This window comes from Lampetra planeri, chromosome 71 (genome assembly GCF_965212315.1).
Source record: "Lampetra planeri chromosome 71, kcLamPlan1.2.h2, whole genome shotgun sequence".
NCBI classification, from domain to species: Eukaryota; Metazoa; Chordata; class Hyperoartia; order Petromyzontiformes; family Petromyzontidae; genus Lampetra; species Lampetra planeri.
The window spans coordinates 826,893-853,442 of NC_136176.1; the positions used below are offsets into that span (position 1 = coordinate 826,893).

The 26,550-nt window shown below is 45.5% G+C and overlaps 1 protein-coding gene across 2 annotated transcripts in view; it reads left to right on the plus strand.

Moving 5' to 3' along the window:
* The window catches only part of LOC144737579 (guanylate-binding protein 1-like), a 72,123-nt gene that overhangs the window by 26,816 nt on the left and 18,757 nt on the right, over window positions 1-26,550 (plus strand). For both annotated transcript variants that reach the window (XM_078620338.1, XM_078620339.1), the window contains 5 exons: window positions 6,564-6,691; window positions 11,660-11,769; window positions 15,210-15,459; window positions 17,136-17,301; window positions 23,984-24,264. In XM_078620338.1, the coding sequence (XP_078476464.1) occupies window positions 6,564-6,691; window positions 11,660-11,769; window positions 15,210-15,459; window positions 17,136-17,301; window positions 23,984-24,264 (935 nt within the window). The remainder of the gene's footprint in view (window positions 1-6,563; window positions 6,692-11,659; window positions 11,770-15,209; window positions 15,460-17,135; window positions 17,302-23,983; window positions 24,265-26,550) is intronic.

Sequence of the window (26,550 nt, forward strand, 5' to 3'; positions counted from 1 at the left end):
AGGCTCACATACAGACCCATGGACTTAGAGATTCAAAAACACATAGAAATAAGCAGAGACACAGATCCATAGACTAACACATATATCCATGCGTAGAGATACAATATACCTACACTGAGTTGTGATCAAGCTGGATTCTCAACTGAATTTAGTTAATTGGCTCAGGCCAGACATTCAATGACTACACAACACAACAACCGCCATTCGCCACTAAGTGGCATTGACGTCACCACAACGCTTGTGCCAGGCCATGTGCACCTTGAGGCCACGTGAAGTGTCGAACGCCCGCTGGCAGGAGGTCACGGGGCAGACCCAGGTGCCACGGGTCGACTGACTGAGATGACCGAGATGACTGGCTGATGCACCACCTGTGCCCCCTACTGTGCCAACTTGCTGTGCTTTAGCCACCCGGTGCTCCACTCGTTGTTGTGAGCGTCGTTCCTCCACCCTCCGTTGTTGTTGGAGGGCGACTGCCTCCAACTGCCCAGTAGCATCCTTCACGAGCCTCCTCCACAGAGGCCGATCTTGACACCACTGGTACCAGTCATCGGCAAGTCCACTCAGCTCCACGTCCTCCTGTACCACATCACTCCATCTCTTCTCTAGCCCATGCCACGCCCGTTTAGCCCCCTCGATCCGGCCGAACAAAAGCTGTTTAGGCATGCGGTGGCTGGGCATGCGAGCTACATGACCCAGCCAACGCAGCCTTGCCTGCCGGAGGAGCTTACTGATGGGACTTTGCCCAGATCTTTCAATGATTTGTGAGCTTCTCACACAATCCAGCCTGGTTAAACCCAGGATGGATCATAGGCAGGTCAGCCTATATGTTTCCAACCGGCGAAGATGCTCCATTAGGGGGGTCCACGTTTCGCAAGCGTAGAGAAGGGAGGGATGATTGTGGCCGAGAAGACCTGAAGCTTCGTGCGGAGCGACAGACCAGGTAGCTTCCACACAGCGTTACGCAACCGATGGAAAGATATTGCCGCTCGACTGATTCGGAGTGAGACCTCTGCTGTTAATCTGGAGCTGGTCATAAGCACACTGCCTAGTTATGGGAAACTCTCCACTCTCTCCACTACTGCCCCATCACCGATTGGGAGTTGTGGGGATGGAGTGTCCGATGGTACAAAATACCCAGGCAGGTGCTTAGTTTTGGTGGGGCTGATGGTAAGGCCCCACCTCTTAGTGGCACGCTCCAGTCTCAGCAGCAGCATCTCCAACTCCTCCTCTGAATGAGAAGCTATTACCAAATCATCAGCATGCATAACGTGGTTGACCAATAGGGAGCCATCCCTTGATCGCACCGGGGCATCGATCAGCCTCCTATTATATCTGTACCAAATGGAAATTCCCCCGGTACAGCTATTGAAGGCTTCACGAACTACGTGGTCAAAAAAGATGTTACATTCTAGATTTGAAGCTTTCGTGACTGCAAGTATTCATATTCTTAGGTTTTTTCGGTAAAGTCACATAGGTAAAAATTTAAAATTAAAATTAAGAAATGTAAAATAAAAATAAAATAAAAATCACCACGTTTCGGAGGCAACACAAGCTTCCGTCTTCAGGTGGAACCATCACAGCACGCTTGCTGTATTAATTAAATGAGAGATTCCAAGAGATACTACCCCGTATATATACTGGTTGGGGGGGGGGTGGGCCAGGAACGGCCCACTTTTTATTATTATGGTAAGGTGCGGCTTGAGACTATGGCTAGTCTACATAACAAAGGACTGAGCCTTTATTATGGTAAGGTGCAGCTTGAGACTACGGCTAATCTACATAACAAAGGTTCCACCTGAAGACGGAAGCTTGTGTTGTCTCCGAAACGTCGTGATTTTTATTTTATTTTTATTTTACTTTTATTAATTTAAATTTTTTACCTATGTGACTTTTTTCGAAAAAACCTAAGAATATAGATGTTACATAATGTGGGAGCCAGAGGACATCCCTGTCGCACCCAAGGTGTACAGGGAAAGGCTCTGACTCCCGGCCACGTAGTTTTACCCGGGCCCGCTCACCATCATAAAGGTCCTTAATGATTGTGAGCAGAGGGTCAGGGACTCCGAAAGCACGAAGAACAACCCAGAGACCAGGCCTACTGATGGTATCATAGGCCTTGACCAGGTCAATAAAGCAGAGATGTAGGTCTTGTTGGAATTCCCTACACCTCTGCTGTAGCAGACGGACAGAAAATATGGCATCTGTGCAGGACCGCCCTTTCCTGAAACTGCATTGGGGCTCCGCAAGCCTCTCCTCAGCGTGCCTAGCAAGGCGATGTTGAATAATCCTTGCCAGGACCTTTTCCGGCACACTGAGAAGTGAGATGCTCCTGTAGTTGTTACAGTCTGTGTGGTCCCCCTTCTTAAAGACGGGGACCACCAGGGCATCCTTCCAATCCTGCGGAACTCGTCCAGCGGTCCAGACTGTTGTTATCATGTCATATAGGGCAGTCTGTGCACAAACGCCACCCTCCCTCAGCATTTCGCTTGGGAGATCATCTCTGCCCGGTGCCTTTCCTGGTTTCAGACTCCGGATCGCCTTCAGTACTTCCTCAACAGATGCCACCTCAGCCAGCCACTCACAGGGGGTGACTTCTTCCAATATTTGAGGCACTGCAGCCTCAGCAGGGTTTTCCCCACTTTGGGCCATGATGTTTTCCTGGCTGAGGGATTTCCCCTCCCCCAGGACTTCACAGAAATGCTCAGCAAATCTGCAAACCTGTTCCTGGGGGTCGGAGATTGGATCACGTTTTTTCCCCTAATGATGGTAATAGGTGTGGCGCTGCAGGTTACTTTTTTGATGGAGTTAAATAGTGATTTGTGATCGCGGGCCACTGAGGCAGACTCCATCTCCTCAGCAACCCGCGACCACCACCCATCCTTGCAGCGCCTTACGGCTCTCAGAACCTCCGAGCGAAGGCTGCGGTAAGCCTCCTCATTCTCTGACGTGGGATGCTGTAGTCGATGAGAGTGGGCCTGTCGCTTTTTCTCAACTATCCTGAACACCTCCTCTGACAGCCAGAGTTTCTGGGGAGGTCTGGACCGCGTACCCAAAGCAGCCATTGCAGCTGCATGAGTCGCGTCCTAAACCTTGCCCATTTACCCTCGACATCAGGAGGAGTGGGGGACGGTGCCAACCCCAGCTGCAAGTGATGATGAAATTTTCTCGCTTGCAACTTTCATCAGCTAACTGAGACCAGGCCACTTTAGGTTGGAATGGGGTCCTGCGTGTACACCCACCACCGGAGTGGAAGAATGGCAGGTGCATCTTACAGATGACTAGTCGATGGTCAGAGGGCAGATCAGCTCCACGGTAGGCCCTGGTGTCAAGGACATGGGCTCGCACCCGCTGGTCCGTCACTATGTAGTCCAGCAGATGTTCTTGCTTGGACCCGGCATGCATCCATGATGTTGTGTGGATGCGCCGATTCCGGAAGAGCGTGTTGGTAATTACAAGCCCATGGGCTGCACAAAAATCTAGCAGCCTCCTACCGTTGTTATTGAGCTGATCAGGCCCATGCCTTCCAATCACTCCAGACCAGGTGCCAGCATCATGACCAAATCGGGAATTGAAGTCACCCAACAAGATGACTCTGTCCCGAGTGACCACTTTAGCCAGCACCTGTGACAGGAGGTCACAGAAGGCATCTGACTCATCGGCTTTGCCTGCATCCCTCCACGGATGTTCGTTTTCGGTGGGGGCATAAGTAACCACGACCACCACTCCTCGCCTCCGGTTGATGGGAAGGCGAGCCCAAAGTATCCTGGGGCTTACAGCTTCCCACACCTCACCGCCACGCTCCCACGCCCCCTTCATTCTTTTGTTCAGAAGAAGAGCCACACCCTGTTGTTTGGCAGTCTTCTGCCCCGAGTAGAGGACTGTCCACCCCTCATGGTGGCAGGAGCCAGAACCGGTCCACCGGACCTCCTGAATGCCACAGAGATCCAGGCGGTACCGGTCCAGCTCCCGACAAAGGAGTGGCAGCCTCTCCTCTGCAGTGAGCGTTCAAACATTCCACGTGGCCATCCATAGTGGCTTTTCGTTGTTTCTGGAGGAGCCCCGAGGGTGAAGATTCAATCTCCTGGCTCCGCCAATTGGGGTTTGGCCAGGAGACGTCATAGACGCCTGTAACCCCGGGGCCTCCTGCACAAGCTTATTAGTTACATGTTTCTGTTTAATTCGTAGTTTCGTAGTAATTAATTGAAGATGGAGGGGTTACCAGCCCCTCGCACCCGTCCAGAGCCCCCGTTTAGCCACTGTGGTGGTCACAGACGCCATGAGGGGAGAGGCCAATGGGCATTGACCCTCCCCCCACAGCACTGTCCACGACAGTGTTGCCCATCCGGCACCGCGAGGAGGTAGGGGGTTATTTTTGTCTCAATGATTTCTGACGATGGTAAAAAAAATGCCATGACTTGCGCAGAGAACTTGGATTTAAGTGAGGGTGATTTGCGCAGCTTCAACCTCACTCTCTCGACCAGCCGCATCTGTACCCAGTGGCAAGACGTAGTCAAGACGACTGGAGATGGTCCTGGTTGCAGTGGGAGGTCCAAAGACCCGTTTTGGTGGAATTTCCTCCACCAGGGGTTCCACATGCCCAGGCTCAGACAAGCTGAGTTTTCCGGGTAAGTTAACCGCCGCCCGGGGTTCGGCGTTGGCAGCTGCTGACTGTACCAACTCACCAGGGATGTTGAGCCTGGTGTGCGCCTACGGTAGCAGCTAGAGGGCCGGGCCAGATGGAACAAGCCTGAGGCACAACTAGCTGGTCAGACACCGTCTCAATGACTACACACATATACACACACACACATCACATGTTGGCCAAATGTATGCTTTGAGGATTAAATATGATTGAATTGTCATGCCATGAACATTAATCTCATATGGCAGAGAGGGTGGGACAATACTTCCTTCTTCTCTGCGGAACAGAGGTCACTTGCAGGATCTCAGAGGTGATTTTGTAACATCTGCCTTACATTCTCCGTGGAATTTGCAAATGGATTCGTCGAAACGTCACGGTACTCGAATTGTTAATGTTGTAGAGGGTTAACTCACCAACACACAGCTGCTTAGTGCTGAATTAGTATAATACATTATATACTACTATACACTACACTATATACTACACCATACACTACGATACTCTACACTATAACTAGTTAGTGCTGAACTAGTTATACTACACTATAGACTACTATGCACTACACTATATACTACTATACGCTACACTATAATAACTGGTTAGTGCTGAACTAGTAAACGAATTGGCCACGTGTTGTTTACGTGACCACACCTTACTGATTGGCTGTTTCGGGTGGTGGTGATCAGTTTGAAGACATTTATATTTACGTGATCTAACCTTAAAAAAACTCCTATTATGGATTCTTCGTCTCGTGACATGATGCCAATACTACAACCGAGATATAATGTTGGATATCAGACAGTAACAACAGCACCAACACCAATTAAGTTTGGTAACCGTGTTGTAAGCTACAGCAGGGCGATTACTGTGATGACAATCAAGGCTACAGTATCGAGATTGCTGGTGTTGGGGTAGTAAAGTTGTCAAGCGTTCACATGACTGTGAGGATGCATGCAGTTGTATAGTTCTTTGATTTTTAGGTTGTAATTGATTACTGAGGCCATTCAGCATCAGCAATTGCCAACATCAGAAGCCAAGACATAATAAATGTTGGGAGAATGTGTGAAGCTCAATTCAGTTACTGAAGATGTTACCGACACCTGAAGATCTGCAGACTCGCTGTTCGACCCACAGAGGCACAGACTCATACAAAGACCCACAGACTCACACAGAGACTAATTATAATTATAACTTTACGCATAATAAACCAATCGTGCAGAATTGCACAGAGTTCAATAGCCTGAAATAGAGACGTAAAGGCCGACATAGAAGACCCATAGATTAATACGGAGACCCATAGACTCACTTGAGAATCATCCTCAACAGCACACAGTACAACTTTAAAATGTTATATTATATAGCTTTACAAATAATTAACGGCATAATAACGTGTGTATGTGAATATAATGGTGGAGATGAGGTGAATGCAATTGATGAGAGGAAGCAATGGGGACGAATCTGTGATGCGTGAATTCGGTGAAAGCAAATTTGATTACAGTAAATGATGACGAATGAATTGAATCAATGGGATTAATGAGTGGTAGCCTTATAATGAGAATATAAAGAGGGATCAGTAACGGTACTGGTGGTTATGATTGGGAGATTAAGGGAGGTTGTGGGGTGAGCCAGGGAACAATAAGTGAGTTTTGAGTGAGAAGCAGAAACTTTGTAAGCCAAGGTGACTGCTTAACGTGGAGGGGGAAGTTTATTCCAGTGAAGGGGGAGAACGAGAAGAGAGCGAGCGAAGGCGCAGATTGAGCACAAGGAGAAGGAGAAACACAGAGACAGACAGCAAAGATTGACGTTGAGAAAGATACAAGAGTAGGGCAAGACCATCAAGGTGATTTATAGATTAGGGTGAGAACATCTGTCTTGGATTTTTATTTCGCCCCCTGCCACCCACCCCCACCTCCCTTTCTAGGTTTCACTGTGGGGCACACGATGCAGTCTCAGACCAAAGGCATCTGGGCATGGCCAGTTCCTCACCCAGTGGACAAGGAGATTTGCCTTCTACTGTTGGACATGGAGGGGCTTGGAGACTCCGAAAAGGTGAGGAGGAGGCATAACTCACGGAAGCAAATCTCTCAATGGGCATAAAACTAGGGTCGTAACAATACAACAATCCATCGATTCATGTTGATTTGTTAAAGTCGCTAACACACAACAACAACCGCCATTCGCCACTAAGTGGTGATGAAGTCACCACGGCACTTGTGCCAGGCTATGTGCACGTTAAGGCTACGTGAAGTGTTGAACGCTCGCTGACAGCAGGTCACGGGACAGACCCAGCAGGTGCAAATAGGTTGACTGACTGAGATGACTCGCCGATGCACCACCTGTGCCCCCTACTGTGCCAACTTGCTGTGCTTAGCCACCCGGCGCTCCACTCGTTGTTGTGAGCGTCGCTCCTCCGCCCTCTGTTGTTGTTGGAGGGCGACTGCCTCCAACTGCCCAGTATAGCGTCCTTCACAAGCCTCCTCCACAGAGGCCGATCTTGACACCGCTGGTACCAGTCATCGGCAAGTCCAGTCAGCTCAATCTGTTCTGTCGCCCGTACCGCGCCCATTTAGCCCCCTCTATCTGGCATAACAAAAGCTGTTTAAGCATGCGGTGGCTGGGCATGCGGGCAACAAATCGCGTGTGATTGGTTCACCGGACACATGTCGTTGGACGTCAATTAATTTGCCAATTTTTAAAAAAATACAATAGACTATCGATTGTCCATGCTAATGACGGGCAGGAGGGCTGCGGATAATTCATAAATGCGGATAATCCAAAAATATAATTTTTTTGCGGATCTCTATGCTAAAAACTAACGTTTGATGCGCGTGCTCGTTGATAATAACAATTTCTGCTCACGCGCAGAAGAGTCCGCCCACTAAGTGGATAGCAGAGCGACGCCAATTAAAATAAATCAAACTCCATCCACGGCTGTAAAGATATGTAACTACTGTAATATAGAGGTGAAAACGTGTCTTTAGCATTAACCAGAGCAACATGTTTATTCGGTTTAAGCACGTGACTTGTAATACACATTTCCAAGAATAACAATGTATAACTGTTTTTAGATTATGAATTTGGGCTCAAGGGATAATTCATGAGTAATTATTATATTATTGTATGTCCAAATTTCAGGTGCACAGTTAATCCGCAAATCGGATAAGCCACATGCGGATAATCGAGAGACAACCATATTACTATTTTGTGCTTGATTACACGGATATAGATCACAAAGCACCAGGTTGAATTTTTCTCCCTACTATGCCACTGGGAACAATGCAATGAAATGAGTCGAGACGTATGCAGACGACGTGATGACACTTCACACCCTCGTGATTTACGTTGTCACAAGCAATTAAATGAGTCGAGGTGGATGGAGATAATGATGATGTGATGCTGCATCCTCACGGTGTACAGGCTGACATCACGTGCAAGGTTTTTCGTCATTCGCCCCGCTCCTGGCCCCTAATTGGCCTTGTGAAGCCGGCATATCACGATTTTATTCCAGCTCGACTCAGGAAAAAGCCAGTGGAAAGACCATCCATAGCATTCAGGTCCGCGCTGGCTAGGATCATGTTCTGGCAGTGACATTGCCAACACGGCGGTGGCGTGTAGTGTCGTGTATCGACAGGCCTCGATTATTGCAACTCACTACTCTATGGGACATCTGCCAAAAACATTAGCAAGCTGCAGCGTGTATAGAATTATTTGGCACGTGTCGTGACGGGTACTGTGAGATCCGACCGCGTCCGTCCAGTGCTCGCTGAGCTGCATTGGTTTCTGGTTGCTGAACGAATATATTAAAATTTCGCACTCATTATGCACAAAGTGCTTACCACAAATTAACCACAATACCTTGCTGATCTCGTCGATGGATAGCGGAAATCAAACAAAGACGGTCACCACATTGTGCGGTGCTTTTGGATGCGCTTCTGGGGCTATGTAACGCTTTTCCTTCCGATATTAGGAAGTTACTAGAGCTATGCACTTTTAAATCATCATCTAGATTGACACACTAAATTATTCAACTGCCTTTTATCATCATGTGGAATTTAATAGCAATCAAATGCTCTAAACGGAGGACCCGGAGAAAAAAAACATGCGACTGCGGGGAGATAGAGGGACACCACACACTTCAAATATACAGCAGGCATCGTCGGGTTCGGGATCGACCTCACGACCTCCTATATACTCGGTGAGGCAATTAACATCTCCTAGCCTCCGTGGCGGGCAGCAAAGGAAGCCATGAAACTGGCACAAGGAAAAAGTTGAACAATATTCCTGAGTTTAATGTTAGGTGCAGGGCTGCAGCGATATAACTGTCTTGTCACGTGATATGATAACTTACAGTAGATCATCGATTGTCTGCCGGTCCCGGGCCGATTTGTCGAAACCAGCAAAACCACCCCAAAAGGCTATAACCCAGTCCAACGATCGGCATCATGTGCGTGACTAAAAAGAAGTATCGATGCTCGATTCAGTGTCAAATATATTTCCAGTATAGTACATTATACACTGCGTACAACAACTTAAACAATGAAAATACTGCACGTATACACATTTTTCATTACGAATAACTTCAGTGGTAAAAACTAAAAATATATAGTGCGATCCGGCGAAAAGTGCGTTGTGTAATTCGGCGTTTGCCAGAGCACCCGGTCTAAAGGCTGCATCAGTCCGGCGATCCTCAAACACAAGTTGTTGAAACAAGAGCATAGTACTACTACGTATATCACCCCATGCAAAGCCTTTGAGATTGAAGTGGTAAATATGGTACAGTAAATACGGTAACTATTTACAGCTTTTTGGTCTAATTTGTATGTTTATTCATAACAATTTCGGATAGTAAACAAATAGAAAACGCTAAAAAACATACACAACACCTTAAAACATAATATGATTCACAAGAATGGGCAAAATAATCTGTTTGAAATAATGATGATTTAGTGATTGTTCGGCACTTTAGACAATTCCGCGGCCCTGAAGCCGCCAGATAATTAATCGATGATCGACAGTAATTCACAATATGCAGATTGTATTCTACACGTGGGTCCTCCTCACCACCCACGTGTCTTCTATGCAATACAACATTTTTTAAAGATATAAAAGTGAGGAGCAGATGGTTAAGGGCATTGAATTGTACAGTTTTATAAATCCACTTTCTTCAGTGCATCTGTAATTAGTGCAGATATGTGAAGCAATAGGTTTTACCCTGTCTGACAAAACAGGTGCTATGTTAAGATGCATCATGAATCACACAAAGTACTTGTGGAAAAACATGCAAACAAACATGGTCTGATAATTATATATACATTGTCTTGGAAACTGATTGGCCTCCATCAGAGACAGCCTTCTTCATGGCATTGACTCACCACCAATGTCAGACCAGAGAACGCCAAAAGGCGAACAATACAAAAAAAATGTGAAGTAAGCTGGGTATCTGAGTTCACGGTGTTATTAATTTACTATTGTAATTCGTCTTGATTATTATTTTAAGCGTATGTTAAATTGTAATTACATTGCCAAGGGAACATTGTTTTGTCGATAGTCTTAACTAATGTTATGTATGTTGAACTTCTTGTACATGGCATCCGTGTAAAGTTTATTATCAGAGCTCTGAAATGCCAGTTGATGTGACGTGCGCTATACAAACACAGGTGGGAATGTTCTGCCTACCAGTTATTCAATGAAAAGAGACAAAGATCCCCCCGTATAGTCTTAACAATCTGTAGGGGCAAGTACAGTTAGCGAGCACCTATGAAGGCTGGCACGGCACACGAGGGAGGGGGGGGGTGTCCAACACCACGACCGGCTGTCTTTGTTTCTCTAGTGGCGATGTTTACTCCACACTGCACTAGGTACTCATTTGAGGCTAAGTCAACCTAGGGGAGGCCCAGAACCGGTTCAAATAATCGTCACTCGTGTTGGCTGTGAGCGGCAATCAAACTCGGGTCGCCTGCTTTGTAGCACAGTGCGCTAACCACTACACTACCAATCCCCAAAACACACACACATCATATTTTGGATCTGCACTTAATTTGGCCAAATTCCCGCTCTGAGGATTAAATATTATTTAATTGTCATGCCACAAACGTTAGTCTCATATGGCAGAGCAGCTAGGACAATACTGCCCTCTGTGGAGCAGAGATGGCGTTTTCGTCATCCGTATCAGGTGGCCAATCTCAGACGTGAAATGTCGCACTCCTCTGTGTGAGTTCCAAATGTATTCTTCATCTCGTGGCATGAGAGTTTCAGTCGGGATATAATTGTGGCAAAGTAACAACAAATGTAATGCATGGATTTCTCAACGGTTTCCCAACACGCATTTGTCCTCGAAAGTATTATTTATATTTTTTAGAAAAAATTAAGGTTAATGACATAATTAAAACTATTAACAATGACAATTGGACTGGGCATGTCCTGGCTCGATGCAATTAATGCCGACAGTCAATAATAGCGATGGAGTGACAGCCAATGAATGCATCTGAGAGTACGTGAATTGAGGAGATGGAGCAACGTAATCGGCTCACGTGAAATAAGCTCGGTGGATTGTTACTTTTACAAGCGTGTGAGATGTGATAGCAACTTTGGGTCTTCATACAACAGTGGATTTACCATTGTTAATACTATTGCCTCACAGCGTTTGAACTGGATACAGTTTATGTCACTTAACACTTGATGTTGTGACATACACGTGCGGTGTGCTGGTTCATCTGCATGGGATTACAAGGCTAACCGTTGTCATGTAATCAGATCACTACATTTTTACAGACCTTTGTGATAAATGGTCGCAGTTGTCTACAGGGTAAATCCCTTATAGCAAAGCCGATGTATACAACGTCATATTAATCATGATACGCTTTTGTGAAGGTTATTATGCCAGCTTTGAAGACGGACAGATATATGGAAAATAATTACATATACAAATGTATTGTTTGATTTTAAAACCAAAAACCCAATGAGCTTCATAAGCTTGACGGATATTAGATTTAAACAGCTCCCATCTCTCACACGCAGGCCAATGAGGAGCACGACATCTGGCTATTCATCATGGCCGTGCTGCTGAGCAACGTGCTTGTCTACAACACCGAGAAGACTCTGGATAACAAGAGCCTGGAGCAGCTGCGGTATCCTTCACCATGCCCATGCTAACATCTGTGTGAAACTTGGGGTGACATTGGGTGGACGGAGGGGTTGATTTAACGAAAGCCGCTGTCATGCACCGGTACAACCACGCGTCATCTGATATGGCCCATCACATCCACTCCGGTCACAAGCTGCCTATCTCATTGCTGTCCTTCCACCGCCCTGTGCCCAGTCTCGCGTCTGCTCTTTCTCTCTGTTTGCCTCCTTATACTGGAACAAACTCCCTCTCCACAGCTGACTCTCCCCCTCGCTTTCCTGTTTTCTCTCTGCCCTCAGGTCCTATCTATTGCTTTTTATCTTCCTCTTCCTCCACCCCTACCTGTACTACCTAATGCCCCTAACCCCTTCCCAGCCATCCCCTCGCTCCCTCGACCCTAGTCAATCCCCCATGTTCCTAGAGCCCTACTTCACCCCGAGCCACTGCCCCTACCTCTTTGTTCCCTGAACGCTGCCTCATCCCCTGCCCTTCTGGGCAGCCCAACTGCCCCGACACCAAACCACTGCTGCTGCCTCCTCAATGTACTTTCATTTACAAAGCCCGCAACCCCTTGAACCTATCATTCTCTGCAATCCTTTCATACCATACCATACCATCGACCTTCACGTTATTCCCTTCTACCAGCCTCATCCACTATCACACTCCAACCAATTACTCCTTCAACTCCGTGCACTATCATCTCCTTTCCCTGCTGCCACATCTCATTCCTTTTTTGAATGCGATTACTGACGACTGTAACTACCCCAGCCATCCTTCCCTTATTTTGAGATTTTGTAACATAGTCGGCAAGCAGTCAATCACCTTGGCGAAAGGCGCCTCATAATTCCAAAATATAATAGAAGACAAAGCCCACAATCATCCACAGTACTTGTTCAATCGCTAAAACAAAAGCCGCTTATGACCGGAATTTGCGTGATAATGGTTAATATTCCTTGACGAAATCAGCAACGTCATTGTGGTTCATTTGTGGCAAGCGCTTTGTGCATAATGATTTCGACCTTAGAACAATGTATTAGTTCAGCAAACAAAAGCCAATGCAGCTCAGCGAGCACAGGATGTACCCATCAAGACACTTGCCAAAGAATGTTGAAACTATGATCATTCATAATATATATTTTTTTAGTTATCATCCTGTCATTAAAGCTAATTTAATTGTTTGATTAAGTTGGTTAATTGTCATGCACAAAACATTCTCACAAACAAGACAAAGATCCCCCATATAGCTTTAACAGACTGTTGGGCCAAGTGCTGTTAGTGAGTACCTATGAAGGCCGGTATGTCACACGAGAGGTGGGTGGCCAGCACCACGCCCGGTCCACTTGGTCTCAAAATAGCGATGTTTACTAGACACCGTACCAGGTACTCATTTGAGTCTGAGTTGTCCTAAGAGAGTCCCAAGACCGGTGCAGATAATGTCACTGGCCTTGAGCGGGAATCGAACTTGGAATGCCGGGGTTCGTTGTGCAGCGCACTAACCATTGCGCCACCGCTCCCGCCAGCCACCCTTCACAGTGCCACCACGATGCCACCGCGATGCCCCCTCTTCGGCATGGTGAATCATGCGGCTTGCGCCCCACAGCAAAGGAGACTGGTAAACAAACAACTGTGGCCGTGGTGCGCCCTCTGGCGCCCAAGGACGTATTTGATCGATTAAAAAACAAATTTGGCGAAATTTAAATTCCTCGTTATAGCGAATTCTCATGAAGAAAGAACGATCGTTATGCTAGACGCCTTGTATACTAATTAGCGGAAAATAAGGATTGCCAAATGTATCTGAAGTTTAATGGCACTGTGTCCAATTATGTCAAGACTTGCTGAATTTGCACACAGCCTGCTTAAACCTAGGATGGATCGTTGGCATGTCAACATAAATGTTTCAAACCGGTGGGGGCCACATTTCTCAAGCTTACATAACAAACATTACCCATACAGTTTAACAAATTGTTGGGGCAGGTGGGTGTTGCTATGAAGGCCAGAACGTCACGCAAGGGGCTGGGTGGCCAGCACCACGCCCGACCGCCTTTTTCTCCCTAGTGGCAATGTTTACACACCACGTACTAATTTCAGGCTGAGACGACCTAAGGGAGGCCCAGGACCGATTTAAATAATCGTCACTGGTGTTGGCCATGAGCGGGAATCGGGTTTGTAGTGCAACACATTAACCACTACACTACGCTCCCCACATACATAAACATACATAAACATACATAAACATACATATACATACATATATATACATATACACGCACAAATACAAATAGAGATACACATACGGTGCACACAAATAAATAACAATTCTAAAGCCACTATGTGCTGTCAAATGTAAGTAATGTGTGCCATATATGGTGAGATGTTTTCCAGAATTCGTATTTGGTTAAAAAGGGAAAATGAAGTTAATTTAAAGCAAGTCCATTAAGACTGCGAGAGTAAGAGCATCAACACCTCAACGGAAATTATATATTGTTGCGGGTTTGGGTCAGGGCGTCAGGTAGAAGGTAAATAAATATAAATAAAAAATATGAATGAAGTTATATTAAGAAAAGAATAGTTAAGTTAATTAAAAGATTAATACAATTATAAAAAAAAACTATGAATACAAAATATGAATAGAATCATATTAGTAAAAACTAATAATAAACATTCATAAAATACCAATTAAAATATGAATAAAAATAGGAATTAAACATAAATAAGCAATCTTGATTTGAAGCTTTCGTGACTGCAGGAATCCATACTCTTTGGTTCTTTCGGTAAAGTCACACAGGTATAAAATAAAATAAATCACGACGTTTCGATCGCAACACAAGCGGTCGTCCTCAGGTGGAAAAATATATAATCCAGCAGATCCACAGTCGGATTTTAAAAGGTTTAAAAACTCCTCATTTGCGCTTTAATGATAGTTATTTATCTTATATTTACTCTTTCCCAGAAAGTACTTTCGTACACTGACAATGTTACGTATTTTTTCGTACGACGTTATGGATGTGATTTATTGTGAAACGCGCTCTATATATATAAATTTAGATTGATTGGCATGGGAATGCTATAGACGAGATGGGGGAGTTGAGACCATGTTATGGCAGTAGCGCGAATAAATAAACTTCATAAGGCCAGTGACATATTTAAACATAGGCAGAGGAAATTATTGAACCTAGACTTGAACAGAAATAGCGAATCGATGATAAGGAATTCCAGGAGGAGACTAAACAAACCCCGGGACTGCATGAGGTTGACTGAGAGATTCGACAGAACACCTTGTTTGCTGCGGAGCAAATAGTGCGTGGAGGAAAATAGAATGAGATGAGATGGGAGAGATTAAAGAGTGCGAGGTTGGACCGTGTGCAGGAGAGTACTGTGAGATCGGTCTCCATATATTTGAGAGATGCATTGTATGTAGATCCCTTAACCCTGCCACCTGTCCAGCTACGTGAAGAACATGTCAGAGCACGTACGATCCCAGATATTCTCCCGAGGCGACAAACCCAGCATCCTGGAAAATCACTTACCGTCCCTGGTTGTGTGTGTGCGGGACTGCGCACTGAAGCTGGTATGGGATGAGAAGCTGTGCACTCCCGACGAGTACATGGAGAAGTGCTTCCAGATCCGCAGGAGCAATTCCCTGAAAGATGAAGAATTCAACAGGGAACGTGACCTCATGTGCGCGTATTTTAAAGTGAGTAATCATGCACAGGGGTGTATGCATACACAAGCTGTTTTTTTATCTCTCACATTTTCACATTCATAACCACGTGTCTTCTTTATTTGTTATACCTAAAAAATATTCAGAAACAGAAGCATTTCAGCGCGTATTAAATAAATGTTATACCAACTTGCACGTTCCATTGATTTTTAAATTACAGTATACACTACATCACACTTTTGTCGTGTATTTAAAATTCAGACTAAATTGCATAATGGTATAAGAAAACACTGAATAACGTAAATGTTATGTACTACTCACATCACCAGGATACCAGATTTGAGGTTTAACAGAGAGGAAAGGGCACGTAATTCAGACATTACAAATTAAACTTTGGCTGAGGAAATTTGGCATCGAAACCTGAATCGAATCTGAAATTTGGCTTCAGATCCGCGCGACTTCTATTAAAGGCCATTCGAGCTCCAACAACATGCCACGATGAAAGCGGTCAAATTTATGGGGACGTGACAAAAGTATTAAATTAGAGTAAAGTGCATTACAGCGTTCAACTTTTTCTTTCGTATGGATTTATAGCAGCAGATTAACGATGTAATTTTAGATGTGTTATCCACTCAATTGTCTGTTCGGACACAGAGTGGATCTCGTTTGTTGCTCATATAAAGGAGTGGAGACAGCAGGTGTTTACAATGTGATCGATCATTTGGGATTCGTGGACGCACTCGCAGGCTGCCGAATCTTTGATGCGACATTTTTGCATCAGGTGGCCGCATCAGCCATGCCCGGTCCTGATTCGGTTGATGGTCGATCATTGGCAGCATGGAAGGTTGAAACTGGGAGGTTCGATAATAGGGTCCTGTATGTTTATTTGTTGATGTCGATCGCAGTCCAGACTTGCTTCCATCTCTCGTCTTCATTGTATTTGTGGCGTGGAGTGAGGCTGCTGTGATCCAGAAGGGGTTGCGTGATTTTGGGCAAACAGGCGACGCTGGGTTTAAGTCCCATTGTATTGGAAGGTGTGGGTTGACGAATATTTGTTGGTACTCCAGGACGGCCACTGTTTCATGACGGATTTGTGGCGGAGCGATGTGGCTCAGCACTGGGAGCCACTGGATCAGTATCGACTCCAGCGTATCTGAGATGGCATACATTGCAATGTTCAGTTGTGTGTGGATAACAAGAGTGTGAGGACTGCGTCCCCACAGAAGTGAGCAATACTCTCTCGTCGAATACACGAGGACAAATGTGGCAGTCCATAGTGTTAGCGCATAACAGCCCCAACTAGTTCCCGGCAGTTTATGGATGATGTTTCTGTAGGTTTTAATTTTGTTGCTCAACTGCTCAATATGTTGCCTGAAAGTGAGACTTCGGTCGAGCACCACTCCAAGGTATTTCGGGAGTGGGTCGTGGATAACGGTGTTACCACAAAACTCGTATATTTTTTCCCTGATGGCATGGCAGCAAAGGAATGTAATGCATTGGGATGTCCACCATGAAGGTTTGGTCAATAAATCAGATCATACCCAAGTGCTTGGTATATTTTAACATTGCAGAATATTAAATTGCAGGATCGTGAGAGATGGCAGTGGTTGGGGGAGCCCGACATTAAGCAGTGGATTGACCATGGCTGAAGGTAGCAAGGATAGTCAGTGCATTCTCGTTGCTGAACTGTCGTTGTTGTCTTCCTGCAGAAACGCAAGTGCTTCATGTTCCCCATGCCCGCGGACCCAGAAGACATGGACGAGCTGGAGAATAAACTCAGCAAGAAGTTTCTCAAAGTGACGGAGGAGTTCACTTCTCACATCTACCAGATCATAAAATACAAGAACATCGATGGGGTCATCCTCACTGGCCAACGTGAGGACAGCTCAGCAGATTCTCGTTAAACCTGCCCTATTGTGGTTTATGTTCATTTTTTGTTAAACGTAAAATGCGGTTTGCAACATTTTTGGAGCAAAAAGTTTAGATGTACTTCATCAGTTTTCACAGTTGTGCTTTGTCACACTCTCGTGTGCTGTGAGAGTATGATAACGTGAGGTTGTACTACCCCGCGTTGTTCAGCACGATGTGTGACATTGCACTCCAAAGTCTGGGAGTTTCTTCAGGAACTTAATTGTTGAGTTCCAAATTGCTCACTCCAGAATAACTTTGGGTTTTCAAAGTCCACCAACCTGCCCCCTGTCCACGCTGTGGAAGCTGCGCAATATGTATGCGTTTAGGGGACAATCATGACTCCAGGTCGCTATGGTACCCATGAAGGCCTCTTAGGAACCTTGATAATACCCGAGCTGATGGGGCTACGATACGTGTCTGGCAGTGGTAGAATGGGCGTAAGTGGATACCTGTATCCTCGACAGCTGCGGACTATGAGCAGCAGCAGTGTCTCTCGCACCTTCGGCGGAAAAACACTGCTCTTTGGGTCAATGGCAAAGACGTCCTCTCTTATACTGCACTTTGCATCTCCCCTACCCGATGGAGGCAGAGCATTCTGCGTAACCCAAATGTGTAAAATTAAAAGACAACATTACAGCACCAGGGGTTTCAGCCCCTGATTTAAATTGTCCATGGTAGACAACGATCAGGCAATGCTCGGATGACTCGCATATCTCGAAGCCACCGCTGGGGAAGGTTATGCCACGATGGAGTTGCCCATTGAAGGATTGTAACCTTATCGTGGTGGTGGGGTTTGTGTATTCCAATGACCCTCAGAGCAATGTCGCCTGGAGTCTTGTACTTCCACCTCCAGGAGAACTTCTCCTACACTCCAAAGTAGGGCATGGAGATTGAGTCTGAGTGGACAATGTTCTGGACCTCCATTGTCGATGAGCTGTGAAAATCTGTGGCCTGAAGGCAGTTGGTGTCTGTCATGGCGACAACCCTAGGACCCACTGGTGGACACCAGTGGTGAGGGAAGCTGCCAAGTTTAAGAAGGAAGCTTTCCAAGCTGTGCTCGGAAAAAAAGTCTCCCGACTCAATTAAGAAGTACCGGCTTGCCAAGAGGGCAGCAGCGGTAGCAGTCACCGAAGCAAAAGCCCAGGTATGGGAGGAGTTTCGAGAAGTCATGGAGAGGAGCTACTGGGCAGCCTCAAAGATGTTCTGGCAAACCATAGGAGGGGTCGACGGGACGTGGCCCAGGCTGTTCTCAGTAAGGGTGGTGTAACATTGAACTCAACTAAGGAGATAGTCGAGAGGTGGAAGGAACACTTTGAGGAGCTCCTCAACCCGGTGGACATGCCCTCCTCTCAGGAGGTCGCTCTGGAAATAGCTGCGCGGGTCGAATCCATCACGGCTGCTAAGGTCGCTTTGGTGATTGAGGGCCTTCGTAGCGACAAAGCTGCTGGTGTGGACGAGATTATCCCAGAGTTGTTGAAACTGCTGGACAATGTAGGAGTGTTGTGGTTAACGTGCCTCTTCAATGTTGCATTGAAGGAGGGTACAGTACCTCTGGATTTGCAAACTGGGCTCGTGGTCTATATTTTTTATAATGGGGACCAGAGGGTGTGTTCCAACTACAGAGGGACCACACTCTTCAATGTCCCAGGCAAATATTATGCCAGACTGCTGGAGAGGAGGCTTCGCCCAGCGGTGGGGCCTCAGATTCAGGATAAACAATGCGCATTCCGTCAGGGTCGTGGAACAATAGACCAACTCTTTTCCCTCTAACAGATATTTGAGGGGTCATGGGGGTTTGCTTCACCAGTCTACCTCTGCTTTATAGACTTGGAGAAGGTATATAACCGTGTTCCCCGGAATGTCTTGTGCAAGGTGGTGCAAGGAATATTATTTACCAGTGCCGCTTGCGTGTGCTATCTGGTCCATCTTTTCCCAGAGTTAGAGCTGTGTCCATATTCTTGGTGTTGAATCAAAGTAATTCACTGTCGGTGTTGGACTTCTGTTTGTTATTTTCATGGACAAGATATCAAGGTGCAGCTGAAGTATGGAGAATATTCAGCACGGTGGCATGGAGGTGGCATCGTAGCTTTTTGCAGATGAGGTTGTCCTGTTTGCCTCGTCAATCTGTGATCTCCAGCGTGCACTTGAATGGTTTGATGCCGAAAGTGAAGCAGCTGGGATGAGGATCAGCACCTCCAAATCTGAGGTCATAGATCACTTCTGGGCGACTGCGGTGTGTGCTGTCCAGGTTAGGGGGGAACAGCTTCCATTATTAGAGGAGTTTAAGTACCTCTGGGTCTCTTTTGCGAGTAATGGTAAGTGGGAGCGGGAGATCGGCTAGTGGATCGGTGTGGCATCCGCAGTGATGCGGGCTCTTTACGGTTCTGTGGTAGTGAAGCATAGCTCTCAGTTTACAGGTCGATCTATGTGCCCACCCCACTTATGGTCATGAGCTTTGAGATAGTGGGTACAAGGGACCGACATTAGGTTTCTCTGCAGGGTTGCCGGGCTCACTCTCCATGATTGGGTGAGGAGCTCGGTAATCTAGGAGAGCCTCAGAGTCGAGCCACTGCTCCTCGAGATCGAGAGGAGCCGGTTGAGGTGTTTTGGGCACCTGGTAAGGATGCGCCCCCCCTCCCCGTAGACTGTCCCTGGAACTCTACCAGGCAAGTCCAACTGGGCTAAGGCCCCGGGGCCAGCCCAGGACACGCTAGCGAGCCTATGTCGCTCAGCTGGCCTGGGAACGCCTGGGAATTCCCCAAGAAGAGCTAGAGTCTGTCGCCAGGGAAAGGGAGGTCTGGACCGCCCTACGCAATTGCTGCCACCGCGAACCTACCAGGACAAGCGGATTGAGAAATGAACGAATGATCGGAGTTGCCAGCAAGGACACCAAAGAAGTCAGACCTGCGAGCAACATTCCGGATTAGTGCCTGGAATGTGCTCGCCATGAACGGGACAGGATACCAGGAGGCCATTGTACACCAACTGTCCAAATATAATATCATAATCGCCAGTATCACTGAGGCCAGACTCACAGGAAGTGATAATACCACCATTGACGGCAAATACCACCCTGCATTCTGGAGGTCAACATTGGGTTTGTGGGTTTGCACTCATCAGGTCACCTCTCAACAAATCACTTATATCATAAATACGCATCTCACCACACATGTTACTGGCCAGAATACAGCATTGACATGGACATCTTTTGGTCATTGTTGCATATGCACCAGCAGAACAGTCAAGCCCTGATGGAAAAATGACGCTTCTAGGATCACTTAAGTGCCTCGCTGCTTTTTATCTCAATACATGACACAATCATGACCGTTGGAGATGTACATGTCAATATAGACAACTACCGCAGTGGATTCGAATCTGCCATAGGGCCTTTTTTGGCTCATGGGATTCGCAACGACAACTCTGCTGTCGTCAGCTTATATCATAGACTAAACATCCACAGACAAACTAGGATCTCAAACGATGGTCACACAACTAAAAAATAGATTATATCCTGACCAAGGAGAGAACCAAATTTAAGTCATATCGGGTTTTCCATGGAGCGGAGGCACCTGCTAACACCAACCACCACCTAGGGAGACGATTCGCCCTCTGCTTCCCAATACCCAGGAAATATTCAGCCGTTAAATAGTATCATGTTCAGAGACTCAGGGACAGCCACGATACTGCTGGTTAATTATTCAAGGCCGTTGAGTCTCACTTGGCAGCCACCACAATATCACCGGACAATGTTGATGTCGAATGTGCCTTGTACCATATACGAGACTCCATTAGACTGGCTGCTGAAGCTACGGTAGGCCTCTGAAAGCTTGTCCATAAACCCTGGCTTTCTTGCTCCACCTTCAAGGTTTTAGAATAGAAGGATAACACCAACGAACAATACAGACTTCAGGGAATTTTCAAAGCTGGAGAAAAAGCTCAACAAGAGAAGTGTCTGATCTCCATGGCTGATGAAGTTGAGTCAGTCCCGTTATAAAACGAGATGAGGACAGCTGTATGTGTCATCCAACATCTCATAGGAGGTGGTGGACATCCCTACTTTCAGTACTGGAAAAAGTTTTGGCACAAGTACTTCTGGGAAGGCTGCAACCACTCTTGATAAAACACCATCACCCACAGCAATCGGGAGTCACAGTTGGTTGCGCTACGATGGATGCTGTGCTTAAACTCCGCCTACTTGCGCAACTGCATCATGAGATGAGGACAGCTGTATGTTGCTTACATTTATCTGAAAGCGATATTTAAATCTGTGTATCGATATGTTCCCTGGTCTGCCTTGAAAGATGTGCAAGCAGGCATAAGTGCAAGGGTATGTGGTGGGTCCAGACTTGCATCACGATTTGAAACCACATTTGGAGTCTGTCAAGGGTACCTCCTCGCACGGCGCTCTTCTTTCGGGTGATCAACTTGATCTTTTAAAACATGACCCACGACCTCGGAGTCAAGATTTACCAGCACCACTTCACTAGCCTCGACCTTGCTGATCTTGCAGCCTTGTTTGTTGAAAAGCCTGAAACATTCACAGCAGTCATCCAATAATTCCACAACCATGTGAGAGAAATGGTTGCATCTTTCATGACAGAAAACTAAAGTCCAGAACTTGGGCTCCAGTTCTCTACAAGCACCATTCGTAATCAACGGCAACTCTGTCGAAGCAGTAGAGGAATATGCCTACCTAGAATCTACATAGACTACTCATGGATGATGTACACCTGATGTCAGGCACCGGATCGGCTTGGCCTCAGGAATAATGAATGGTTTATACCCCATCTGGCCAACAGATTGAGAGTCTACCAGTGCTGTGTTTTGTCAGTTGTGTTGTATGGTGCAGAAGCGTTGACATTACGTCAAGCTGATTTAGATCAGCTGCAGTCCTTCCACATGTGATGCCAAAGACGCCTTCTTGGCACCATTGCATCTAAGACCGGTCTCCTAGAAACCGAGAGCTTAAGTTTGAGTGAGACGGCGGTTACTTTGTGGACACCATCGCCCCGTCTTGATGTGCAACTCCAGAAAGTAGCGCAACTTGAGTTGGCGGTCGATGTTCTAAGTGGAATGGGACCCTCAAAGAAATGGCGCTGCCCTGTGGTCTCCCCCCGTGATCCGTGAATCAAATGAATCACTCGAGACGCATGTGCATTGCAGCGAGAACATTTCACTCTAATGCTGTCACAAGATGTCACACGTTTGGCGCAACAGTCCTTTGCTGACTCTGTGTAATTAATCAATGGACTAACTCCCCAGCACGTGGAATAGAACTCTGGAGATCATGTTGAAAAACGCATAGTACAACCCATAAACGCATCAGAGAAAACAGAGATGATGTCACAATTAATGACATCAAGTGGAGGCATGCATAAGAGTGTGTTGTTATTTCGATTATTTTGCTGATATAAATGTCCACTTGGTTGAGCTATCATTTGTGATCAGGTCGATTGTGAAAAATAAATTTTCTCAGTAGGCTTTATCAGGTGGCGGGTTTAACGACACATTTATATATTTACGTGATCTAACCCAAACAACCTGTATTATGGAGCAAAAAAAACAGTTTACTTTTATTTGTATCCTTTTTCAGTGATATGTTAACTTTCCTATAATTTGCACTATCATAATGTTTTTATATTGTTTGTTGTTGTAACGTTATGGCCCACCCCTACTGGACATCTGTAAAAACAGAGCTTTATAGCTCTTCGGATTCCTACAGTATGAATACCAATTTTTATTTAATCTTCAAAAAATATAGCAATCAATTATCAATAGGGTCGATTTTAAATCAGGCTCCTTTTAATTTTATCACTAGGATTTCACGATCAATACATTTTTATGGATAGGTCGTGTAAAAAAGAAACCCTTCTCCAACGTATGGGTATAAGAGGGTTTACAATACACCCAAAAACTATTCTGAATCAGCGTCCGTTTAGGCAACAAAACTTTATACAGTGGTCTCTCGGTTTACCATGACATTGATTAACGATATTTCAATTAACGATCCATCTCCCAAAGGGTCCTCCATTATTTCTTTTTACAATAAATGTTTTCTATTCACGACGTTTACGATAGCATGCAGCCACCAATTTCGGTCAATCGGAGTGCTCCTAAGTGGACTCAGCAGACATCAGCCAATCAACGACCCGCCCATTAATGAGCGTTTTGAGAGCAACTGGCTGAGCTTTTCAATGATTTATGTGTGTTGCTTATGGAAACAGCTCTCTAGAATACGTCCTGTCTTTTTTACTTAAAAGTAAAATAAGATCAATAACAATGGCCCCTATAATGAATTGTGAAGAAAGACAAGAAAATTATGAAAAAATTATTGAAAAAAAATAAAGAGATGTAAAAACAAGTGCTCTGGTTAGTGAACTTCTGATTGTCTTGGAACAAATTAAGCCTTTAACATGAATCTCCTATATTCGATTAACAATAATTTCAATTAACGATGGTTTTCATGGAACCAATTAAAGTTGGATACACTTTAACATAGTTATCATGGACTCCTGTTGCTGACGTACAAACAAATATATTGACAGCGCTAATGAATTTATATTTTCACACAGTCAGAAAGTATTTAAATGATAACAATGATGATGATGAAGACCCTATTGCTTGCTTACTCCCTGTTTTTTTTCAGTCTTCCTGCAGGTTGCAGAGCTTTACGTGCAGGCTCAGCGTTCGGGCGACATGGCCTGCATCGAGGGTGCACGGAAACAGGTGGTGCTGCTTGCCAACATGCAGGCAATGGAGGACGCCAAGAGAGTATACCAGAGAGAGATGGAAACGCTGCTGAGCAAGCTTCCTGTGGATTACAAACAACTGCAACGGCATCAAGAGGAGTGCTCGAAGAAAGCAATGGCTCTCTTCTACCGTCGCTCTGTGCTCGACCGCAATCACGAGCATGAGAAGGAGCTCTTGGTGAGTTTGGTGATGATGAAATGGGTCAAGGTGCAGCTCTATAATGTCTTGTTCAGAAACACTGCTGATGGACGGGCCTCCGACAGAGGAAACTCTCTAGAAGGTAGTTGTTACCTACACCTTCCACACCGGGCAAACATTTTGGAGGATCTGGGATTATTAACATTTCTACTCTTTGCGACCTGACGATCCGATGACTGTGGTGTGCCCATTTATACTGCTGGGTGGACGGAGGTGGGATAATTGAAGAAAGTTGGGCATAATTTTAATTGCTGCTCCAGGAGAGTGCATAGAATGTGGATTGCAAGTGCACACACTAACTGTCTGACTATGGCAATATACAACAGGATTATAAAGCGTTAAACTCGCACATTATTTCTTCACATTTAATATTTTCTCACAAGGCGGAGGAACAGTAGCACAGTGGTTTGTGAGCATGCTACCATGACCTGAGTTATATTATCAGCCACAGCTAACAACATTCTGGAGTGAGAGATACCTGTGTAAAGGGGTTCCTGTCCATGCAAAGGGGGTGTAAGTCTTGCACTTGGACTTTCTTCCATCTTCAGCACAGCGTGTCATCGTCACCATCGGCTATCCTTCAATTATCGGGATAATTGAATTTCCATAGGAAAGCTGGATTATAATTATCTGTGAGTCCGAAGATGGCTGAAGAGACCGATCTGGGATTGACATATTCTGCCGCAGCCCCGGGCATATGTGTCCAGAAAGAGTGGGTGGGCGGAACTGGATTAGTAATTCGGGCTGCAGCATTGCTGTTTCCACCGTTCCTGCTTTTCCTCTTCCTGTTTTCCGGCCGTTGAGTTTCAAAATGTTTGGATCCTTGAAATAGACTCTGTGCCTCCAGCCTGAGGTGATCCTGGGCAAGAGTATCCCACGAGTTACCCACCATTGTTTGCATCTGCTTTTTCTTTTAACTTACTGGGCTCTTTCAAATAACCACAAATTACCCAATCTGATTTGTAATGGGTTATCCACCTTCAAATCAGATTGCGTGACCTTTGTCAGCTCGGCTCCCCTCTGTGATCGGGACTCGCAAGCCTTAACAGCTGGGGAGTTATACAGAAGATCATCAATTATTATAATAATGACTTAAAGCGCCACATTTTTCAGACGAATCAACAACTCAGGAGGCACAGATGCAAGCTCAGGGCTGCTCACAAAGCCTGACCCAGACAGAGAGGCCTTTAGATGTTTTTGTTGTTGAAATTCATAGTGAATTCGATGTTGCGGATGTGCAAAAGGATAGAGAGTTCCACACCGAGGGGGCGATAGCAGAGAACCGACGTGAGGCTGTAACAGCTTAGTGTAGTGTATAGTAGTGTATAGTGTAGTCTATATTATAGTCTATAGTAGTGTATATTAGTATAGTATATAGTAGTGTATACTAGTGCAGTGTATAGCAGTGCAGTGTATAGCAGTGCAGTGTATAGTGTAGTGTAGAGCAGTGTAATGTGTAGTCTATATTATAGTCTATAGTAGTGTATAGTATATAGCAGTGTACACTATAGTGCAGTGTATAGCAGTGCAGTGTGTAGTGTAGTGTATAGTGACGTGAGGTTGTAACAGTTCGAGACCTTGGTGTCCAAAGCAAATTTTGAGTGACGCCGCTGCGTAGGCTTCTCCCGTGAGCCTTCAGTGCAAGGCGAGAGTAGTGAGGCGAGGTTTGCGGGAAACTGGAGATGAAGGCGCGATGACGGCAGGCTTTGGGGGGAGGGGCGCCATATATTCAACAAACGCCGGATAATCACTAAGTCAATATTTTAAATAGCGTTTTTTGCATATTTGTGTTTATTACAGGATGCTTTTAGGTGTTGTGCTTGCGTATTTTTTTCGCTTTTTTTTATTTGTTTACTACTTGAAATTGTCAAAAATAAACATACAATTTAGACTAGATACTGTAATAAGTTGTCGTATTTACTGTATCGCACTTCCCACTCCAATCTCGAATGCTCTGCATGGGGTGATGTACCTAGTACTAGTACGCTTTTGTTTCACCAACTTGTGTTTAACGATCGCCGGCCTGATGCAGCCTTTAGATCTGTGAATTACATGCACATTTTTCGCTGGATCGCACTGGAGATTTTCTGTTTTTATGAAAATAGTTACTAGTTATTAAAAATGTATATATTGCAATATTTTCATTAAGTTGGATGTCGTGTATAATGTACTCTATATAATTTTTGACAATGAAATCAGGCATAGCTACTTTTTTTGTCACGCACACCGAACTGGTTACAGTCTTTGGAGCGGTTTCGATGGTTT